We start from the raw sequence: 19897 nt of genomic DNA on the forward strand, positions 1-19897 counted from the left end.
TTCGTAAAGCACTGATTCAAAACAAATGCCATGTTAAGGTACTTCATGACTCAAACAGGTCCAATAATGTCTGAATTTTATTTAATCAAATTCAGTTTGAAACTGTTAAATTTATCCCAGTACAGTAAAATCATAAATTCTGATCAAGATCCAGTTCCAAACAGTCAAATTTAGCAGATGATAAAATGCCAATAGGTAAAAGGTTCTATATCTAAGTTCTAAATCTAAGTCATTGACTTTGCAGCAATCTCTGATCCTGGGCAATCGTGTAAATCCTGAACAGGAAGCAACCTTTCTTTGGAAGAAAGGCTAAAAGGTCAAATTGAAAGACAGGCACATGTTTGCAATGGAACCATAAAGACGCACAGCTAAATACATAATTGCAGACCAAGGAGTACTTTCTATAGAAGAAAGAGGAAAAAAAGCATAAATATAAAAAGAATCTGATTGGCAACAGATGAAATTCCAGTAAAGAGACACGGTGAAACACTAATGCCCTGACGAGGAATAATTTTAGTGTATGAAAAAATCAAAAAGCCTGACTGGGTGAAACTCCTGACAGACTAATTTGTTGTAAGTAAATAATGAAATGCTTCACCAGTAGTTGTTTTGGTGAGTTAATGAGTTTAGACCTGGAGCTAACATAATTAGCATCAAAGCAGTGATTAGCAGGAACATCAGCCACTGGATGCTGTCAAAATCAAAACTAATTTTTATTTTTTATTTTTTGATGTTCTCTTATTTACCGTTTGGCCCTTTGGCAAATTTTGCTTATGACGTCTAACCGAAAACAAGGCAATTAAGAAAAATGTAATTGAGTAAACAACATGGTGATTGAAATAACAAAAACAACTAAATCAAGAATCCTCATGAACAACTGAGCTATAACAAATAATACACCCCCTAAAAGATGAGTGAGATTGAGCAAAATTTGTAAATCTATAAACTATAAAGGTGTAACAGGCTAACCATTTCAGTATGTGGCTTACACAGTCTTATTCACAGTGCCTTGCCAGTTCAGTGTAGGCCTGACTCACCAACTGAAGTGGCAGCCCAGTGCCAAACAATGCCTCCTGGCTTGGACAATTGTCTGTCTACTGAATGCTGGCTCAACCACTTTCTCCCTCGGTGTCTTTGCGTTCCCAAGATTCCTTCATTTCTGACTGATGTGAAAAACAATTTGGTTTCACAGCTTCAGTTTTCCTGTTTAGTTTTTGCCTCCAACTCAAATGGGGACTGGGAGAAAGAGACAGCGGAAGGGAGGCACAAAGCATCAAGCAGAGAAGCAGCTCTAAGTATTGATTGGAGCTACTCCTCTTTCCCCAGTGCATATACGTATTTATGGTGCTAATGCAACCGTATTAATTTCTCTTTGGCTCTACTGTTTAAAAGCTCTGACCTTCTCCAACCATGCTGTAGTTGTTTGTTCAATATAAAAAACTATATAGAAAATAATTCCAAAGGACAAATAAAATAAATACACATTCCAGGATCAAAAGGCAATCAAAAATGAAAGCATGACATAATAACCAGCCAGTGAGTGACAACTGACCTGTACTGTGGTGTCCAGTCTGTGATGTTGTTGTTGTTCTGAGTCCAGCGGTACTCCAAAGGCCAGCTGCCCCCAGCCGGGCAGGTCAGCACCAGCCTGTTACCCTCCAGCACCACCTGCTGCCCCCATTCTCCTCCTTGCAAGTAGGGAGCTACTTCTGATGGACACAGAGAAACAAGTAAAGAATTCTAGTTACTTTCTTGTGAAGGTCTGCATTGGTTATTTAGAACAAATCAGGATAAATAAACTGCATTTATACATGAGGAAACAAAACAAAGGTTATTTAAAGTGAGTGTTTAGCAACCAGCCTAACTGATGGCAGAGGGACAGAATGCTACAGTTCAGCTCATTCATTAACTTTTCAACATGTATTTATTTATTTTATGACTTTGTGCTCTATCTGATTTGTTTATTATTGTAATCATTAGTATTGTCATTGTTCTCTGAGACACTGCAAGGATAAGCAGGTATCAGGGATGAATGTAAGAGTAAAGGAATTATGTTGATTTCATACAATACTGATTTTTCCTTACTAACATATGTTGTATATATTTATTTGCTCAATCTAAGTCAGTGTTGGAGGATATTCCAAAAGGATTCTGAAATGTGTTATAAAATATTCCATCTACTTTAAGATTATAACATGTTGGGGTCATCAATTTTGGTCGGACAGACCGACTAGGCTGCGCAGATTGACATGCGCAGCTCAACACGCGTTGCAGCTCTGATGTCACCTAGGATTATAAAACCCGCCAAAACCAAATTTTCGTTGCCATTTCCAGCATGTCTCACGGGACGACGCAACAGAGGCACATATCTGGAGAGACAAAAGCTTGCAGGTCAACTTTTCCTCCACATGGCCATTCCCGGAAGAACTTGAAAGCTGGAATTCTGTCTTCTGTCTAGAAGAAGGTCAGAAGATTCATAACCGATCGAAGACCTCCACATTTTGTCCATAAAACTGCTGGTTTGATCTTCATAGACACTCAATGCACATATGTTTCATTTTATGATTAGTTAGGTAATCATTTTACTCTTTTTGTAGAATAGTGCTAGTTAGTTTGGTGAAGGGTTTTGGACCAGAATAGTAATTATATCAGGGCTATATGGTTTCAATAAATGTTCACATATATAAATAGAAACTATGTGTTTATTTCGTGCAAGAGGGATTAATCTGTCAAAATAAGGTCAAAGTTCTCCCACCTTCGGTGAATCGGTTGAATAAACAGTGACATTTAGTGGTTTTGGTTAATAATTATCATTTGTTAATGAAAATTAACTAATTCCAATTATTAAGGGCTTTGAGCCCATAATCAAAACAGCAGAGGACATCTCTGATTTCTATTCGTAAGCATTGCTTTTTGGTTAAGAAAATATTTTTCTGAAGTAGGTTTTTTAATCATACGTTTTGATAAATATTCATTAATCAATAATCATAATCCTTACAAACATAAAATGGGAATATCCTGAGAGAGACTAAAAGGTTTTGGCAACCATTTTTCCAGCTCCTGCTCCTGCTCCTGCTAATACTATTACTATTCTCTTAATCTTATCACTAACAGTATTTATCAAAATTTTTATTTAATACCAAAGATCTAAGTGTAAATATTGCACAAGCTTCCAATAGATTTAGTCACAGTTCTCAAGTGCCTGATATGCAGAATATTATACATCTTTGCTTCTCATTGTGATAAAAGTGATGGGTGGCGCTCCTTTAGTTTCCACTCCATGACAGTCTGCTATTTATCACAACTGGAAATGGATTTGTCTTACTTATAAGCGAGTTAAAAACACAGGACTTTCCCTTCAGCCAGCCAAACGGCAGTGCACAGCAACAGTAGGGAGAGAGGCAGCTCTGACACATACAGTCAGAGAAAACTCTGGCAAACACCCCTATAGACAGATTTCAAACCAACATTACAGGTCCTTCTCAAAATATTAGCATATTGTGATAAAGTTCATTATTTTCCATAATGTCATGATGAAAATTTAACATTCATATATTTTAGATTCATTGCACACTAACTGAAATATTTCAGGTCTTTTATTGTCTTAATACGGATGATTTTGGCATACAGCTCATGAAAACCCAAAATTCCTATCTCACAAAATTAGCATATCATTAAAAGGGTCTCTAAACGAGCTATGAACCTAATCATCTGAATCAACGAGTTAACTCTAAACACCTGCAAAAGATTCCTGAGGCCTTTAAAACTCCCAGCCTGGTTCACCGCTCAAAACCCCAATCATGGGTAAGACTGCCGACCTGACTGCTGTCCAGAAGGCCACTATTGACACCCTCAAGCAAGAGGGTAAGACACAGAAAGAAATTTCTGAACGAATAGGCTGTTCCCAGAGTGCTGTATCAAGGCACCTCAGTGGGAAGTCAGTGGGAAGGAAAAAGTGTGTCAGAAAACGCTGCACAACGAGAAGAGGTGACCGGACCCTGAGGAAGATTGTGGAGAAGGGCCGGTTCCAGACCTTGGGGGACCTGCGGAAGCAGTGGACTGAGTCTGGAGTAGAAACATCCAGAGCCACCGTGCACAGGCGTGTGCAGGAAATGGGCTACAGGTTCCCCAGGTCAAGCCACTTTTGAACCAGAAACAGCGGCAGAAGCGCCTGACCTGGGCTACAGAGAAGCAGCACTGGACTGTTGCTCAGTGGTCCAAAGTACTTCTTTCGGATGAAAGCAAATTCTGCATGTCATTCGGAAATCAAGGTGCCAGAGTCTGGAGGAAGACTGGGGAGAAGGAAATGCCAAAATGCCAGAAGTCCAGTGTCAAGTACCCACAGTCAGTGATGGTCTGGGGTGCCGTGTCAGCTGCTGGTGTTGGTCCACTGTGTTTTATCAAGGGCAGGGTCAATGCAGCTAGCTATCAGGAGATTTTGGAGCACTTCATGCTTCCATCTGCTGAAAAGCTTTATGGAGATGAAGATTTCATTTTTCAGCACGACCTGGCACCTGCTCACAGTGCCAAAACCACTGGTAAATGGTTTACTGACCATGGTATCACTGTGCTCAATTGGCCTGCCAACTCTCCTGACCTGAACCCCATAGAGAATCTGTGGGATATTGTGAAGAGAACGTTGAGAGACTCAAGACCCAACACTCTGGATGGGCTAAACGCCGCTATCGAAGCATCCTGGGCCTCCATAAGACCTCAGCAGTGCCACAGGCTGATTGCCTTCATGCCACGCCGCATTGAAGCAGTCATTTCTGCAAAAGGATTCCCGACCAAGTATTGAGTGCATAACTGTACATGATTATTTGAAGGTTGACGTTTTTTGTATTAAAAACACTTTTCTTTTATTGGTCGGACGAAATATGCTAATTTTGTGAGATAGGAATTTTGGGTTTTCATGAGCTGTATGCCAAAATCATCCATATTAAGACAATAAAAGACCTGAAATATTTCAGTTAGTGTGCAATGAATCTAAAATATATGAATGTTAAATTTTCATCATGACTTTTTGGAAAATAATGAACTTTATCACAATATGCTAATATTTTGAGAAGGACCTGTATGATTTAAATGTGTTACTTTTTAAAAAACTTTGGTAGATATCGGTAACAGACTCAATTCGAATCCACAAAAAGTCTATTTGAAATCATGTTAAAATGATCCAGATGTCAACAAAAACCCGAGCAACGGTGATGATTACGCTGTTCACTCAAGCTTGTCACAGGCTGTCCAGCTGATGCACCTTGTAATATATTTATTTGTTTTTGCACTTTATAGAAAAAACAATGTAAGCTGTACTTCAGCAACAACCAAAAACATTACACGTTGATGGATTTAATTTCCCTTTGGGATTAAAAAAGTATTTTTGAATTGAATTGAATTGAATTGTGCAGTCATTTATGGCCTCACCGAGAGGAATTTTCTGATTATCATGTTGAAATCCACCTGGCCAGCCTTGCAAGGTACATCTGCAAAATGGCTCAGCTGCAGCTGCTGTCTAAACAATGCAATCAAATCTTTAACTCCTGGCTCAGGTACTCAGAGTTGGCTCATCATCACACAGCCTGCTGGCATCAAGGCTAAAGAGGCTTGTGCACAGCACCAAGGTACTGGACCTTTCAACATGTGGCCAAGCCAGGATCAACTGGAAAAAGTCTGCAGCATCTAAATATGGGTTGTGGCTTTAAATGTGCCATTCACACATAAAAGTGGATAAAAGTAGCACACTTATCTGCTGATTTCAGTATGTATGAGGAGGTTGATAACTCAGCGAAACGTTTTCCATTCTTCTTTCAGTAGTCATTCCAGCTTACCCAGTTGTAAATCTCTTTGGTTTCAACATACCGTATATTGTTTTATGACTTACTGCATTGTAGAAAAAAGGTTTTAATAAAAAAAAACTGAAAATGTGTTTGATAAACCTACACAGTTAAGTCATTTGCAAAATAAATCAATCAGTTTCTGAATCCTGGGTAAACCCTCTGTTATTTCTAACGCATTTGTTTCTGATCAGAATGCTTTGTAACTTTTCCACCTCGTGCTATTAAAATAAGTCAATTTGCAGCCCAAAGCATCTGACTCGATTACTGCAGGTCAAGGAGTACCTTCTTGTAGCATTCGTTTCAAAGAACTGCCAATGTCAAGATGAGAAACTGAAACGCTGTACCCTTTTAACAAAGTAATGGAAAAACTGTTTTCTCTGATGCTCTTGGTGTGTGTTGCTCATGACTTGCATGTGATGGAAGCTCTGCAATTGAAGGAGCAGAATGACAATATTTCTTATAAAAGGAAATGAAAATTAAACTAATCCAGATTGGTTGCCAGACCAAAAAATGTCCTCGGGAGTAAAAAGTTTCATTATTTTCACATTTTTATATCATCAAAATTATGAGATTTCTGTTTTTGTTCTCCAGCCTTCTTTTTCTTCATTGTAAGATTTTCTCTTTTTATACTTTCATCCCAGTTGTCTCAGAGCCTCTGTTCCTCCTCTGTTTTACTGCATCCCTTCTTTTTAAGATTGATAGGTGCCTTCTCTGCGTGCAAGAGGGTAATGTTCTAGCCAAGACAGACTTATATGGGAGTTTGTGTTTTTTGGTGCATGCATGGGGTTGTGTGTGAGTATGTGGATGGGTGAAAGGGAGCGAGAAAGGGAGGGATGTTGGTTGGGCATGTCCCCATAAGGATTTATTTGGAATATTTCATTTCTACAGACGACGGCTGGTTGTGCAGACTGCAATGTCATATTGCTGACCAGCATTGTAATGCACTTTGGCCTGCCTGTGTGTGTTTGTGTGAGAATGTTTGTGTCTTGGTGAGAAAGAAAGACACTGAGGAAGAGAAATGACAGAAATAATGTTTTTTTTTAAGTGAAGCCATATTGGTCCCATTGTTACTTTACTGCTTAACTCACACAGGTTGGTTTAAAGGTTATGTGTTTTTAGGGTAAATGACCTCTATAATCTGCTTGTGATGTGAAAATTGGACAAAATATCTTACTGCATGACCCCTAGCATCAGATATATACGCTGAGTCCCAGAGCACCAAATCTTCCTTTAACAACTAAAGCTCTGAATTTTAAGCCAATGGATCAACTAATATGTTTATTTCTCTGTGGTCAACATGATATTTAAAAATCAAAGCAGAAAAGACTGATATTTCATGTTTTTATTTTCAGCTGACAACTTGTTTTGACCTGAAATCAAATTTTTGGAAAGAACTTGAATGAAGAGCTAAAGGCTGCAATAATCCTCAAACGTATGCATTAAATGAGATGTCTGGATGCTTCTAATTTGTTTCTTTTTATTGTCACGAGGACCAGAAAAATATCTAATTTGATGTATTCCTGATGTACAGTGGTAATTTTACTAATAATGCTAACCTTCCTTCAGGTCCCTTCACACTGGATTAATAATTATGGAAGGTTTCTGCACTCATCGGTTTCAGCCTTGCTGTGAAGAGAGAAATACTTGACTGCTCCATCACCACACAATGGGGGGCAAGTTCTCTCCATGCACCCAGAACATTTGCCAATGTCAGCGGCAAGCAAGCTATGAAGTTACACATCAAAGTGAAGCTCCACAAAAAATGTTACCCTGGACAGGTCGACAGTCCATTAAAGGGCAACACAGAGAAACACAGGACAAACAACCATGCACACACACTCATACCTGAGGACAATATTAGAAAGACCAATTCACCTAACAGTCATGTTTTTGGACTGTTGGAGAAACCAGAGTACTTGGACAGAACCCACACATGCTCGGGGAAAAAATGCAAAGTCCACCCCAGGTCGAGATGTCAATCCAGGACGTTCATGCTGCAAAACCACAGTGCTAACAACAATGCTAACAACTGCAGCACGGTGAAGCCCCACACCTCCTTGTGACTCAACATAAAGGGGTTCCCAGTCATTTTAAATCAAGGTTCATGGTAACACCAAGAAATGGGGTTTAGCTCTAGTTGTGGCATCCAAGTTTAAAACCAGAAGTGAAACGGAAAGGAACAAGGTCAGCTAACAACTATCAGATGTTGTCTGCCATCTGTTCTTACTCATTGTCTCACTCTCTCCAGTATAAAATGTCACTTTTTCCACACAGTCCTCTGGTTGTCTAGCCTGTCTGTCTCACAAGCCACAGTCTTCAACCACCGGTCTGTCTACCAGAACCACCTCCTGCCTTCCCTTGATACCCCTCGGTCTGTATTTGTCAGAGTCTGCAGCAGTTCAAGGTCTGCTCCCACTCTGTATCCTCAGGAGTAAGATTGCCTAACAGACAGTTTGGCCTTCAAAATGTCACAGGAGAGTCAAGAGGCAAGTGTGCACTATTACACACTCAAATACACACTTCTCCTGCCACATCACATGCGTGTCTCCTTTCTCAAACTGATCCTACAAAGCTTTTTAGGCAGATTCTGGGGAGGAATTCAATTTGCCGGGGAGATGAGCGCTATGATAGAGGGAAGAGGGAAGAGGGGAGGATAAAACGATGGGAGGAGGTGCAGGGCTACAGCTCTAAGCTCTAGGGCTGATAGTCCACCCAGATCTAACCTCTCTACTCTCCTTTTTGTCCCTCTGCACTTTCAGCGAGTATATGATTGGTGGAAAAATAGGCTCTAGATGACATGTCTTTTACTAATGGAACATAAAAATCATTATTCTTACACTGTGCTGCATTAAATATACCCAAAATTAATCATAAAGTTCACCGCAGCAGTTGCGGTAAGATATTAGCTTTTTTCTCTGGGCTCAGCATGGGGTCAAGGTGCTGGCTAACAAAACTATTAAAAGCGTTGATTTTTTTTTCCCAGTTGCAAGTTTGAAATGTGGTCAAAACAGCTTATAGGTGGTCCGGTTTGCTTTCAGACATGCAGAGGGACCCCCATGGTGTAAATGCATTACAGAGCACCAACATAATAGCAGGGGAAAGTGTGGCAGAGATGAAAGAAAAGATTGAGTTGTGGATTTCACTCCTGCCTGTTTAATTATTGGACCAGTGTGTATTTTGTTCCTGTACGGCTCGCTTGTGTATGTGTATGTGCATGTCAGGTCATAAGCAGGGTCACTTGTTCCAGAAAAATCACTTTATCTTCATAGAACCGAACCCCTGCTGTGAGAATAGGCTGGCAGAACTGGTGATAGTCTATGAATACTGATTTGGTGGGTTGGCTGTCTCGCTCACCGTCTCACTCCCACTGACTCACACTTCACCCCTTCTTTTTGACACGTGACGATGAACAGGAGAAAATAACTAAATTAGTCCATTTTATGAAATGTTTTTCTATGAATAAGTGGGTGCAAGATGCATGGCTAAGCATTTTTTTTACACACGCTAACAGGAGTATATTTGATTATCGGGGTGCAAATGAGTTCTATTTCTTTTTAATCTAATAAGTCTGCCTGTACTTGTTTCAACAGGCATTTAAAATCTCTTAATTGAACTGACAGTGTGTGAGGCAAGAGGAGGAATTATGAGTTTAGTTTCTGGCTTGTTGCTACCAGTCAGAAATAAAGAGTGGGAAAATCAAGTGCTAATTAAATGAACAATGTGAAGTATATGTGCTCAGAAATTTGAATGTATTTACCCTGTGGAAGAAGTCAGACACATCCGGAAGGAAATTCTGACCCTTTGTGGGATCAAAATGACCACTGTGGTATAGGACTGGGTAGTAATACAGCAATAACATATCCATTGATAGCTAAGGGTTAAGCTTTTGCTGCCAAAATGACCCTAACCCGTCGATGCATGGCCTCCACTAGGTCCCTGAAGATGTGTGTTATCTGGCCCCAAGATGTTAGCAGCAGATTTTTGAAATCCTGTAAGTTATGAGGATGGGTCTCCATAAATTTGACTTCTTTATCCAGCATATCCCACAGAAGCTAGATTGGATTGAGATAATTTGGAGGAAAAGTTAACCCCACAAATCTGTTATTGTGCTCCTCATACTGTTCTTGAACCATTTTTGGTTTGAGGCAGGTAAATTATCCTCATGTAAAAGGCCAGAGGCATCAGGAAACACAGTTTCCATGAAAGAGAGTACATGCACTGAAATAATGCTTAGCTAGGTGGTACGTGTCAAAGCAACAGCCACATGGATGGCAAACTGATGGTGCAAAGTTAAACCGTGAAAGAACAAGAGGAAGCAGAGCTAGAACGATTTTATAGGCAGCCTGTGATCTCTGAAGAAGATAAAAGATAGTGGAATCAAAAAAGATCTATGAAATAGTCAGGTAAGTTTTGTCATATAAATCCACCGGCTCACCTCCTGGTGGTCCTTTTTTATCAGTTCTTTAAAGCTTCCGTTTTGAAAACACACTTCCCTGAGAACCCAAAACCTGGGTTCTGCGTGGCATATCTAAACACAGGACCATGTAAGCAATGCACGGCCGAGAGGTCCAAGTGTGGCGAAGGTTTTGTACCGGAAAGACTTGTATATCGCACCAGAATCTTACACTAAAAGCACATCTCCTATACGATCTTCAACTTCAAAGTTTGCATTCTGGCGTGTACCATATGTAGAGCCAATAAGACAACAATAAGACAAACAGGGAGCCTAAAAAGTAGACATGAGACGTTTTTGTAACATTCTGAACATTTTCTATTTAGTTATTTTAGTTATTGCTCTGTACCATCTTTGAAAAGATTACCATAAAACGGATGGATTCCTGTGGCTTAAAGCTTCGATAAATACACATTATTGCAACATATGAGGTCAACACAATAAGAAATTAGCACATATTGCACCAGCGGATTATTTCAGGGAAACAAAACACTGAATCTCATAGTCCTATTTTTATGAGAATACACAATTTCAAACGAATAAACAAAACTTCAATAGTGGAAAATGTGAATGAACTGAGCTGCATCAGGTGCTGCAGAGAGTTGGAGGTGAGCAAACCTCGAAGGAGTGAGGTGAATATCAGGTGAGCTGTGCCTCTGACCTGAAATCCGATGACTATAAAGTAATTCACCCTCACGGCAAAATCCCTTTAACATTCATCCAGCTGAGTTATGTTGATAGCCTTGATTCTGGACACAAAAATCAAACGTATTTAAGTCATTTTAATGAGAGTAGTGTGCAGCAACTGGATCAAGCAAAAAAATAAAAAATACAACCGTTAGATTCAGTAGGATTTTATCTCGTAAATGTCAACACCAACTGCTCCAGTTTTTCTTGGTTTGATCGTTTATGGTGTCTAAATCAGGCCAAGGATCGGCCCCAGGGTCAGGAGAACCCCCAACCCCCTCCCCCCGTCTTTATTTTACACACATGTGCACCGGGGAAGAAAACAAGAGAGTCTTCTCACCAAAGAGGACAGCAGTTCAACAGCAAAACGCCGCTGCCTATGATGCTAATGATGAAATGAAAGGGGCTGCAGCTTCCACACTGATTTTCAGGAGGCCTTGGCTAAACTGTGCAAATGTGAGAAAGCAGAGATAGAAACTACCACAGGGTAGAAATATTACTCCTAGAGATAGAACAGTGACAAGACGGCAAGGGGGAACCAAATGTTTGCTCTGCTTTGTCCGTAGTAAGATGCCTCAAAGCATACAGAGTGCAGAACGTCATCAGGAGTTTCATGGGTGACTTTTTAAGCTTCAATTGACGAGAACAACGCAAGCATCTCAGTGCAGAGCAGAAAACAAGTCCTTGACCTGTCTTCCTGCTGCAACAGCCAATCACAGCTCTGGACCCCCCCCCCAGCTCAATCCCTGCCTGCTCCAATCATGGTTACCTAAAACTCAGACTGATGGATGTATGTGAGGAGCTGGCAGATGACTGACTGATCCTGATGTGCTGATTGGCACATGTCAGATGAGGAGACGTGTTGCCAACAGCCTCAGAAACACACAAACGCAAAAACATACAGGAGCTGAACAGTCAAACCTTGAACACAGAATCCAAAGTCAGCTCGCTTGACTTGGCCTCCAAGTTTCTGCTTCTATTTTTGAGATTTGTTGTAGATTCTTAAACAAAAGCTTGTCAATGACAAACCCATTTAGAAGACAGGCTGAGCGTTTTTTCTGTCAGTTTGCACTTTAACATCCTCATGTACCTGATGAAAGTGCAGCAGCACTTGTAAAGAAAATAAATACTTTGAAGTAACTGTATTGGCTTTGGCCTTCTGCCAGTCTGGCCTTTGTTCTTCTAGTGATTGGCCAGCGCTCCATTCTCTTTAATATAAGCAAGACTGATTTTAATCAAAACTCTGATTGGACATTTAAAATGTCAGTTTACCACTTCCTGTGGCATTTAATAATGTCAGAGTAATGATATGATTATAGGTAACTGTGCATACAGATACTGTTAGGTCTCTGCAGGATATCTGGCTGAAAATGTCAGTTTCAAATTTAAACAGCATTTTATTTGTAAGATGCAGGATAAAATCCTCAGCTCCACTCACTTATAGATCAGTATGATTTAAACCACCTTACAGCCCTGGAACAGCACTTTTAAAATGTTTTAAAATGACCTTTCCTCATTCAGGGAATTCAGCTATTTTCTTGCTTCCAGATGTCAGTCTGCTTTTGATATAGTAGGCCATATCTTATTTCATGTTTATGGCATATGAGGTGGATTTAATGATCTGGACTGCAATGGTTTTAAATTCTATTTGAGCAACAAAAACCTTTACAGTCAGGCTAAGTGTCAATCCTCAAAAGCTCCTCTCAGGAGGGGTCAGTTCTTGGACCTGTTCTTTTTTCTCTTTGTACTCCTATTGAATACAAAAAAAAAAAAAAACATTGTATCTTATTACACTGTTAGGCAGACAACACAGGTTTACATACCACTAAAGGTTTATGACAGGAACTTTGAAAGCACGTTTTTCAAGTCCTTAGAAAATGTTAGAGAATGGTAACAAATCTTCTAAAATTAAATGAAGAGAAAATAGAAATCTTGAAACCTCCAAAATCCCCGGGCCCCGCGCTTTGTTAGAAACCTGCAACTTAGCTACCTTTTTCAGCTATGATTGCCTATGAGTATTACAATGCATTTTAGGATTGTATTGTCTCTTTATTAATCTTTCACATGGCTTACACCTCACTACCTCAGTGATCTTTAAAATGAGTAGTCCAGAATTTTTGATGTGAGGTTCTGTTAAGAGCTAATAAGCAATTAATCTCTTACCTGCAGTAGATAACGCTCCTGGCATATTCATTTAGCATAAATCGAGATTAGTTGGGCCAAGAGGCTGAAGTTAATGACTAGTTTGAGACGGTCCAAAACCAAAATAGACTTCTGCGGTCCTAAAACAACTCCGACCTTTACACTACCATCTGCATTTGGTGAAGAAAATAGATGGAAAAGGTGGGGGACAAATACTGGGAGTGGAAATTGTAAAGATTTTCCAGTCAGAAACCGTTTGCTATAAAAGTAAAGTGGTGTAAACAGCAAATATGTGACAGAAGTTTAGGTAAACAGTATTTTTTGTTTTGTTTTGCATGCCCTTATTTCAGTTATAAGACATTTATCTCACAATGGAAAACCATTGCTGGTGTACCGCCTCTTCGCTTCGCTTGCCTTGGTTCAGCTTCTCCTGGACTACGTCCTTATGGAGGTGCGACCTCTCTGTGGGGACTCCACCCTGGCATCTTTGAAGATCTCTGCTGGGTCATTGGCCTTTGTCGCCACTATATTGGAGTGGGCGGGCACAGGACAAGAGGGGGCAAGTTGGGAAGCTGGCCCCCAGAGGGATTTGCATTTTGATGATTTATCTTTGATGATGAGACCAAGTCTTTGAGGTTGGAAGGACTCAGTGCCATAACCCTATGCTTTAGTTGCCTCCAACGATTTAAAATTCAGGTTGAGACTCTGATTGGGCCCCAACGAAACAAATATTTTTTCTTCTTACTTGAAACCTAAATCTGCCAGAAAGTACGAATAATTTTGGGGTTCACTTAAAAGAAATCTTGATCTATTTAATTCTGCACACCCCAACTAGATCACAGAGGTCCGTTGAACTAAATTTGTGGTTGTTTCCAGGTCCAGGGATAAAATAGAGCTGACTGGGTGTTACCTGCACCTAGACTCCAGAAAAATCAGTGTCTGCAGCCTCCCTAATATTAGACAAATCTGAAAACCAGTTTTTATTCACCAGCTTTTTAATTAGACTGAACGTTTGTTCAGAATGTTTTGTATCTGCTTGATAAAAAACATTTGATCAAAGATCTTCGATTATTTTATTGTTGTAGTAAAATTCAAGTTGTACAACTCCAGGGATGACTGTTTATGGTTGAAATGCACTGTACGGATCTGCACAATATACAAAATGTCATTACCAAGCGTCATCAGAATATCAATGGGTGCGATATTACAAAGGACTGCTTGGATGCAATATTTGGTAAGCCAGAACCTTTCACATGTCAATGTGGTTACTCTCGGCATACCAATAATCTATTTGGCCAGCTTAACAGACTTTCACTAATCTTTGTGCACATGCCTGATTGAGATTTTAGGGACCCTGAACCCAGAAGTTCATCGAGATTGGTAAAAATCATTATGATTGAAAGGAAAGAGAGTGGAGAGGAAGACGTTGATCAATTATAATTAATATTGGCAACAATATTGCAATTGCATGTTTTCATAATTTCATGCATCTCTTTTGCTTTAGAAATACATTTGACTTAATTAATTGCCCGTAATTTGAATTAGGTTTTTGCTCAATTACTGAATAAAGAAGAATGAATGTGTGTGTTGCAGATGAACAGGAATGTGTAGATCTGTGTATGCGGGGAAGTAGGCGGGGTGACAAATGGGGCAGAATAAGAGCTGCATCATAGGAGTGGGAGGATCAGAGGTAGTATGGTGGTGGTGGGGTAATCAGGTGGAAGAGACTGTGATCAGTGACATTTAAGAGGTGGCCCACACTGCAGGGCACATCTGCCGGGACGCACACACAAACAACTGTCAGCCTCTATCTCCTGATAAGCCAAGAAGCAAACAGGAGGAGCAGGGATGTGAATGGGAGCGTTGGGAGAGAATGAAATAAATACCCTTCACAGAAACGGCGGCCTAGATGAATTTTGTGTACATGAGACACAGTAAAAGACCTTACTTCTTCTGAGTGACAAAAACAAACACAAATAAGTATTATTCATCTGCTGTCTTATTCTAATGTCTCCCCCTCCCTTCAACTTTCCCTCTGTACTTTACATCCGCTCATTAAATGTTTTTTATCTATTTGCAGGTTAAAAACAAATCTTTGTTGTCTAATATTATTAATCCATCATATTCAGGTTCATTGACAGATCTGTAAAGAACTGGACAACCTATAACTTTGTCAAATGCACCACCTTGTATCAATGAGCGGCAGGCAACTACGCGAACCTGTTGGACAAAATCACTGCACCACCTTCACATCAAAGCCACTGAGCTTCAAACACACACAAACACAACCGACCCAAATCCATCCAGACTGATACTGAGAGATTTCACAAACGGGAATTCATAAAGACATGTTATAGTCTGACAACGCAACTCAAGGCTCCATCTTTTTCAGCACAATCCTCACACACTGACACATATACAGACTGCAAAAATGTAACATAAAATACACAAAAATGACTTAATCTCCCTTTGACCTTGTCTCTCTTTGACATCTTGTCACTTCTCTTTTCTGACTTTCTATGTGACACCTATTTCATTTTTTTCTGCTATTTTGCTCAGCTGAGTTTTTGCCTAATCCCACTTCGCCCAGCCCTGGGAGCCTTCTTTCAGGTCTCTATGTGACTAACCACCCCTGTCTCTGTGAGCCATCAACCCCTCTGACAGCTGCCACTGTCCTGACCTTGGGCCGTGTGGGCTACATGGGTTTTGAAGTGATTGAAGAATTGTATCCTTTCATTCATTATTGAAGGCGGAGATCAAACCCGCTGCACTCGGGTATCACTGTGACAGGCAGGCAGACCAGACGGAGCTAAGGAGGAGAGGAGGTGGGAGGATGAGAAGGTCATCAGAGCAAAGACATGCAGGTGTGAAGTACTAAAAGAGTTGGGTATGGTAAATGTGTAGCATCCTAAGTAGTACAATCTTGGGTTTTTTTCCCTTTGTAAGCCTCACTCTGTCTGAACAGCCTTTTGTAAGCATAAATTTGTAAGCCTTTAAATTTGAGGAGGTAATTAATTAGTAATAGCCGTAATTAATGTTAATAATAGCAACATAACTCTCATAAAAACATTGTGCCGTGAACGTATCTGCCCCCACAGATTTCTTCACACTTACATGTTTCAAACCTTCAAACTATTCTGACGAATATAATCTGAGTAAGAAAGTTATGTTTTCATTTATTAGGATAAAAAAGCTTTACAAACGAGTCTGGCCCCTTGTGAAAAGGTAACCCTCCCCCACCTTTAACCTAATACCTGATTGTGCCATCCTTTGCAGCAACAGTTGCCATCAAGCATATTCAGTAACTGGCAACCAGTCTTTAACATTGCTGTGGAGGAACTGTGGCTCACTCATCGAAATCAGCCAAACTGGAGGGGATTCAAGCATAAACAGCCTGTCTAAGGTCATGCAACAGCATCTCCATATAATTTAAGTTCGGCCTTTGGCTAGGCCACTCCAAAACCTTTGGTTTGTATTGTATGTTGGACGTGCTGGTTTGCTTCAAAATCACTGTCCTGGTGTTTGAGCTTAAGATCACAAAGTGATGGATGCTCATTCTCCTTCAGATTTTTTACTAGAGAGTAGAATTTATTGCTCAATCAACTTCAGCAAGTGGCCCAATTCTTGAAGTAGCGAAGTAGCTCCAGAATTACCATCATGTTGGACTGTTGATGAAGTGTTCGCTTTATGCTGGATGCCTCAGGACACACACCTTCCAAAAAGTCTCCTCAGTGCACACAAGATTTTTATTGGCAAATGTGAGATGAGCCTTTGTGTTCTGTTTGGTCAGCAGTGGTTTTCTACTTAAAACTCTCACATGGAAGCCATTTTTGCCCAGAGTATTTCTTCTTAATAAGTCAAGAACACTGTATTTAACTGAGGCAAGTGAGGCCTGGGGTTCTTTAGATGTCGTTCTAGGTTATTTTGTGACCTCATGGATAAGGCAATGTGCTTTCGGGACAATTTTGTTAGTTTTGTCACTACTGGAAAGGTGAAACCTCTCCATCATTTGTGAATAATGGCTCTAATATGTGGCAAAAGGGGAATTGACTTTGTAACCCCTTTCAGACTGACATTCCATTTGCTTGGTTTCTCATCTGTTCTGTTTAGACTGGGGCTACATACAGCTTTGAAGTTCTTTTAGCCTACTTCATGCTGTCAGATGGGTTCTCTTTACTTGATTTCTTGATTCTACAGGTCTGGCAGTAAATCAAGCTTACCTTTTCAAAAAATGTGGTCAATCACAGCTAAATCATTGTATACCAATGGGGGGACTCCACAAAGGGCCAGAATGGTTTGGATAGTTTTTTTTCCTTAATAATTAAAATTATACTTTGACAAATGTGTTTAAAATTTATTTAAAGAAAATAGGAGCAGTTCGCAGCCGAGTGTGAAGCGGCTGGGATGAAGATCAGCTCCTCCAAGTCCGAGGCCATGGTTCTTGACCGGAAAAGGGTGGCTTGTCCTCTTCAGATTGGAGGGGAGTTCCTGCCTCAAGTGGAGGAGTTCAAGTATCTCGGGGTCTTGTTCACGAGTGATGGGAGAATGGAGCGGGAGATCAACAGACGGATTACTGCCACAGTAATGGGGGCGCTGTGCCGGTCCGTTGTGGTAAAGAGACAGGTGAGCCGAAAAGCGAAGCTCTCGATTTACCAGTGGGTCTACGTTCCTACCCTCACCTATAGCATTGAACTTTGGGTCACAACCGAGATCCCGGATACCAGTGGCTGAAATGAGCTGGTTCTCCACATCAAGAGGAGCCAGTTGAGGTGGCTCGGGCATCTATACCGGATGCCTCCTGGACGCCTTCCTCAGGAGGTGTTCCAGGACACGCTGGAGGGACTATGTCTCTCGGCTGGCCTGGGAACGCCTTGGGCTCCCCCTGGAGGAGCTGGGGAAGGTGTCTGAGGAGAGGGAAGTCTGGGTGTCTCTACTGAGTCTGCTGTCCCCACGACCCGGTCCCGGATAAAGTGGAAGACGATGAGTATGAGTACGAAAAAATGACTAAAGAAAGAATAAAACAAAAAAAACATGCTTTGGATCTTGCAGTATAAGGTCATATAACCATCCCAAAGAAGGTAGTATGTTTAAAGTATTGCTAAAAAAGATTCTCACCAAGCCCAGTAGCGTAATGCTTGCCTATATTAAAAATCCTATTAACTGCTAATGACTAGCATTGATTCCGTAATAATAGACGGAACAAGAAAATGATCAGAAATATTCACAGGCATACATTTCCTATGACTGAGATGGGGAATAGTGAATTTGCATTGTAACAACTGTTTTGTAACTTCTGAATAGTAACTGAGCTTCTACAGAAAAAAACCGTTTTGCCGCCAGCAGTTGTACTAAGCTTGAACTGAAGGTAAACTCACAGGTTTAGCAGCGAGAAGGAGTCTAAAGTGGAAAACCATTGCATTATGCTTAAAATTGCAGGCTTTGCACTTTTGACATGAATGTGTTGGGGAGGCCTGCCTCTATCACGTGAGCAGAAATACAACATTTTTGTTTTAATGATCCAAAAACACTGTGAAATATAAGGGAAGGGATGTTTACTGACTACTGGGTGGAGATATTTTGGAGATAAAAAAAAAAGCAAGTATCAGAATGAAAACTTGTTTTTATTTTTCTGGAGGAATTCATTGGGTTTTGCCTGTGGGAGAATAGGGCTTTTTATCTGCATCACATTTTGTTGTATCTGTTTTTTCTCTATGTTTTTCGTTTCAAGGTTGCTCTGCTTTGATTGTTTTCCTGCTTTGACTTCTGCGTTTTTTTTCCTGCAAGAATTCGAAAACTTTTTGAAGATTTCTATCAAGCTACACATAATTTCCTCAGACATTTGACAGCAAAGACATAACCCTGCTTCGGGTTCAGTCGGTTCAATGACCTGCTCACAAAATGCAGCAAAGATTTAAAGATGTTAAATAAAAATTGTTCTTTACAATTAAAATTCAAAAGGATGGAGATGAGAAGAGAGTGACAATATATAATATTGAAACCCCTGCAAGCCATTCACATCCTTTTTGGGTCTTTATGAATATATAGGACTTGTTAAGGTGAGGAAACATATCCGGAAACTATCTTATCCTTGTGGAATCCTGAGGAGCATCTAAATATTTAAGGATACTTGCAATGTCACCCCGAATACCCTCAATGCTTCTAAATTTAATTTGTGCGACTCTAATGAGTGCCACATTAATGTTTTATGATGTCTATGAATCATACTTTAGCTGAACAACACTGAGGTAATATCATGTAAATGAGGTTCAAACATTTAAATGTATAATAAATTCTGTGAACAGAGATGTTCTTGAAATAGACTTTCAGGACACGGACATTCATCCTGAACTGAAGAAAACCGAGCATAGCTTTCTAACATACTATTGATTTGAAACAGCCGATCATTCCGTCAAACTTGACAAGTCCATCATTAAAGACTTCTCTCTAAAAACGGATATATTGAGTCAGAACACTGTGGATCGAGCCCAATAGAGCAACACTGACGTCTGTACTCGTGGTGAGTAATCTCTTCTTCTTTTATTTATAGTTGTGCGGCAAAAAACTGAGCTAACAAAAAAAAACACCATTTTCAGATGTTCACCACATACGCTGAACTTTGGCCCTAATTCATTGCTGTTTTATCTACTTTTTCAGGCTTTTATCTAATATATGCCTTCATCATCCTCCACCAGTGTTATCTTATGTTTAATTCTAACATATTTTCATCTTTGCGCTGTAGCAATGAAATGAAGTTCAACTGAAGCAAAGTGTAGCTAAA

The 19897-nt window shown here is 40.1% G+C and overlaps 1 protein-coding gene across 2 annotated transcripts in view; it reads right to left on the minus strand.

Moving 5' to 3' along the window:
* LOC124868735 (protein sidekick-1-like) overlaps positions 1 to 19897 on the minus strand; it is a 421512-nt gene that overhangs the window by 255904 nt on the left and 145711 nt on the right. For both annotated transcript variants that reach the window (XM_047366264.1, XM_047366265.1), the window contains exon 2: positions 1553 to 1709. In XM_047366264.1, the coding sequence (XP_047222220.1) occupies positions 1553 to 1709 (157 nt within the window). The remainder of the gene's footprint in view (positions 1 to 1552; positions 1710 to 19897) is intronic.

This window comes from Girardinichthys multiradiatus, chromosome 5, assembly GCF_021462225.1.
Source record: "Girardinichthys multiradiatus isolate DD_20200921_A chromosome 5, DD_fGirMul_XY1, whole genome shotgun sequence".
Lineage (NCBI taxonomy): Eukaryota > Metazoa > Chordata > Actinopteri > Cyprinodontiformes > Goodeidae > Girardinichthys > Girardinichthys multiradiatus.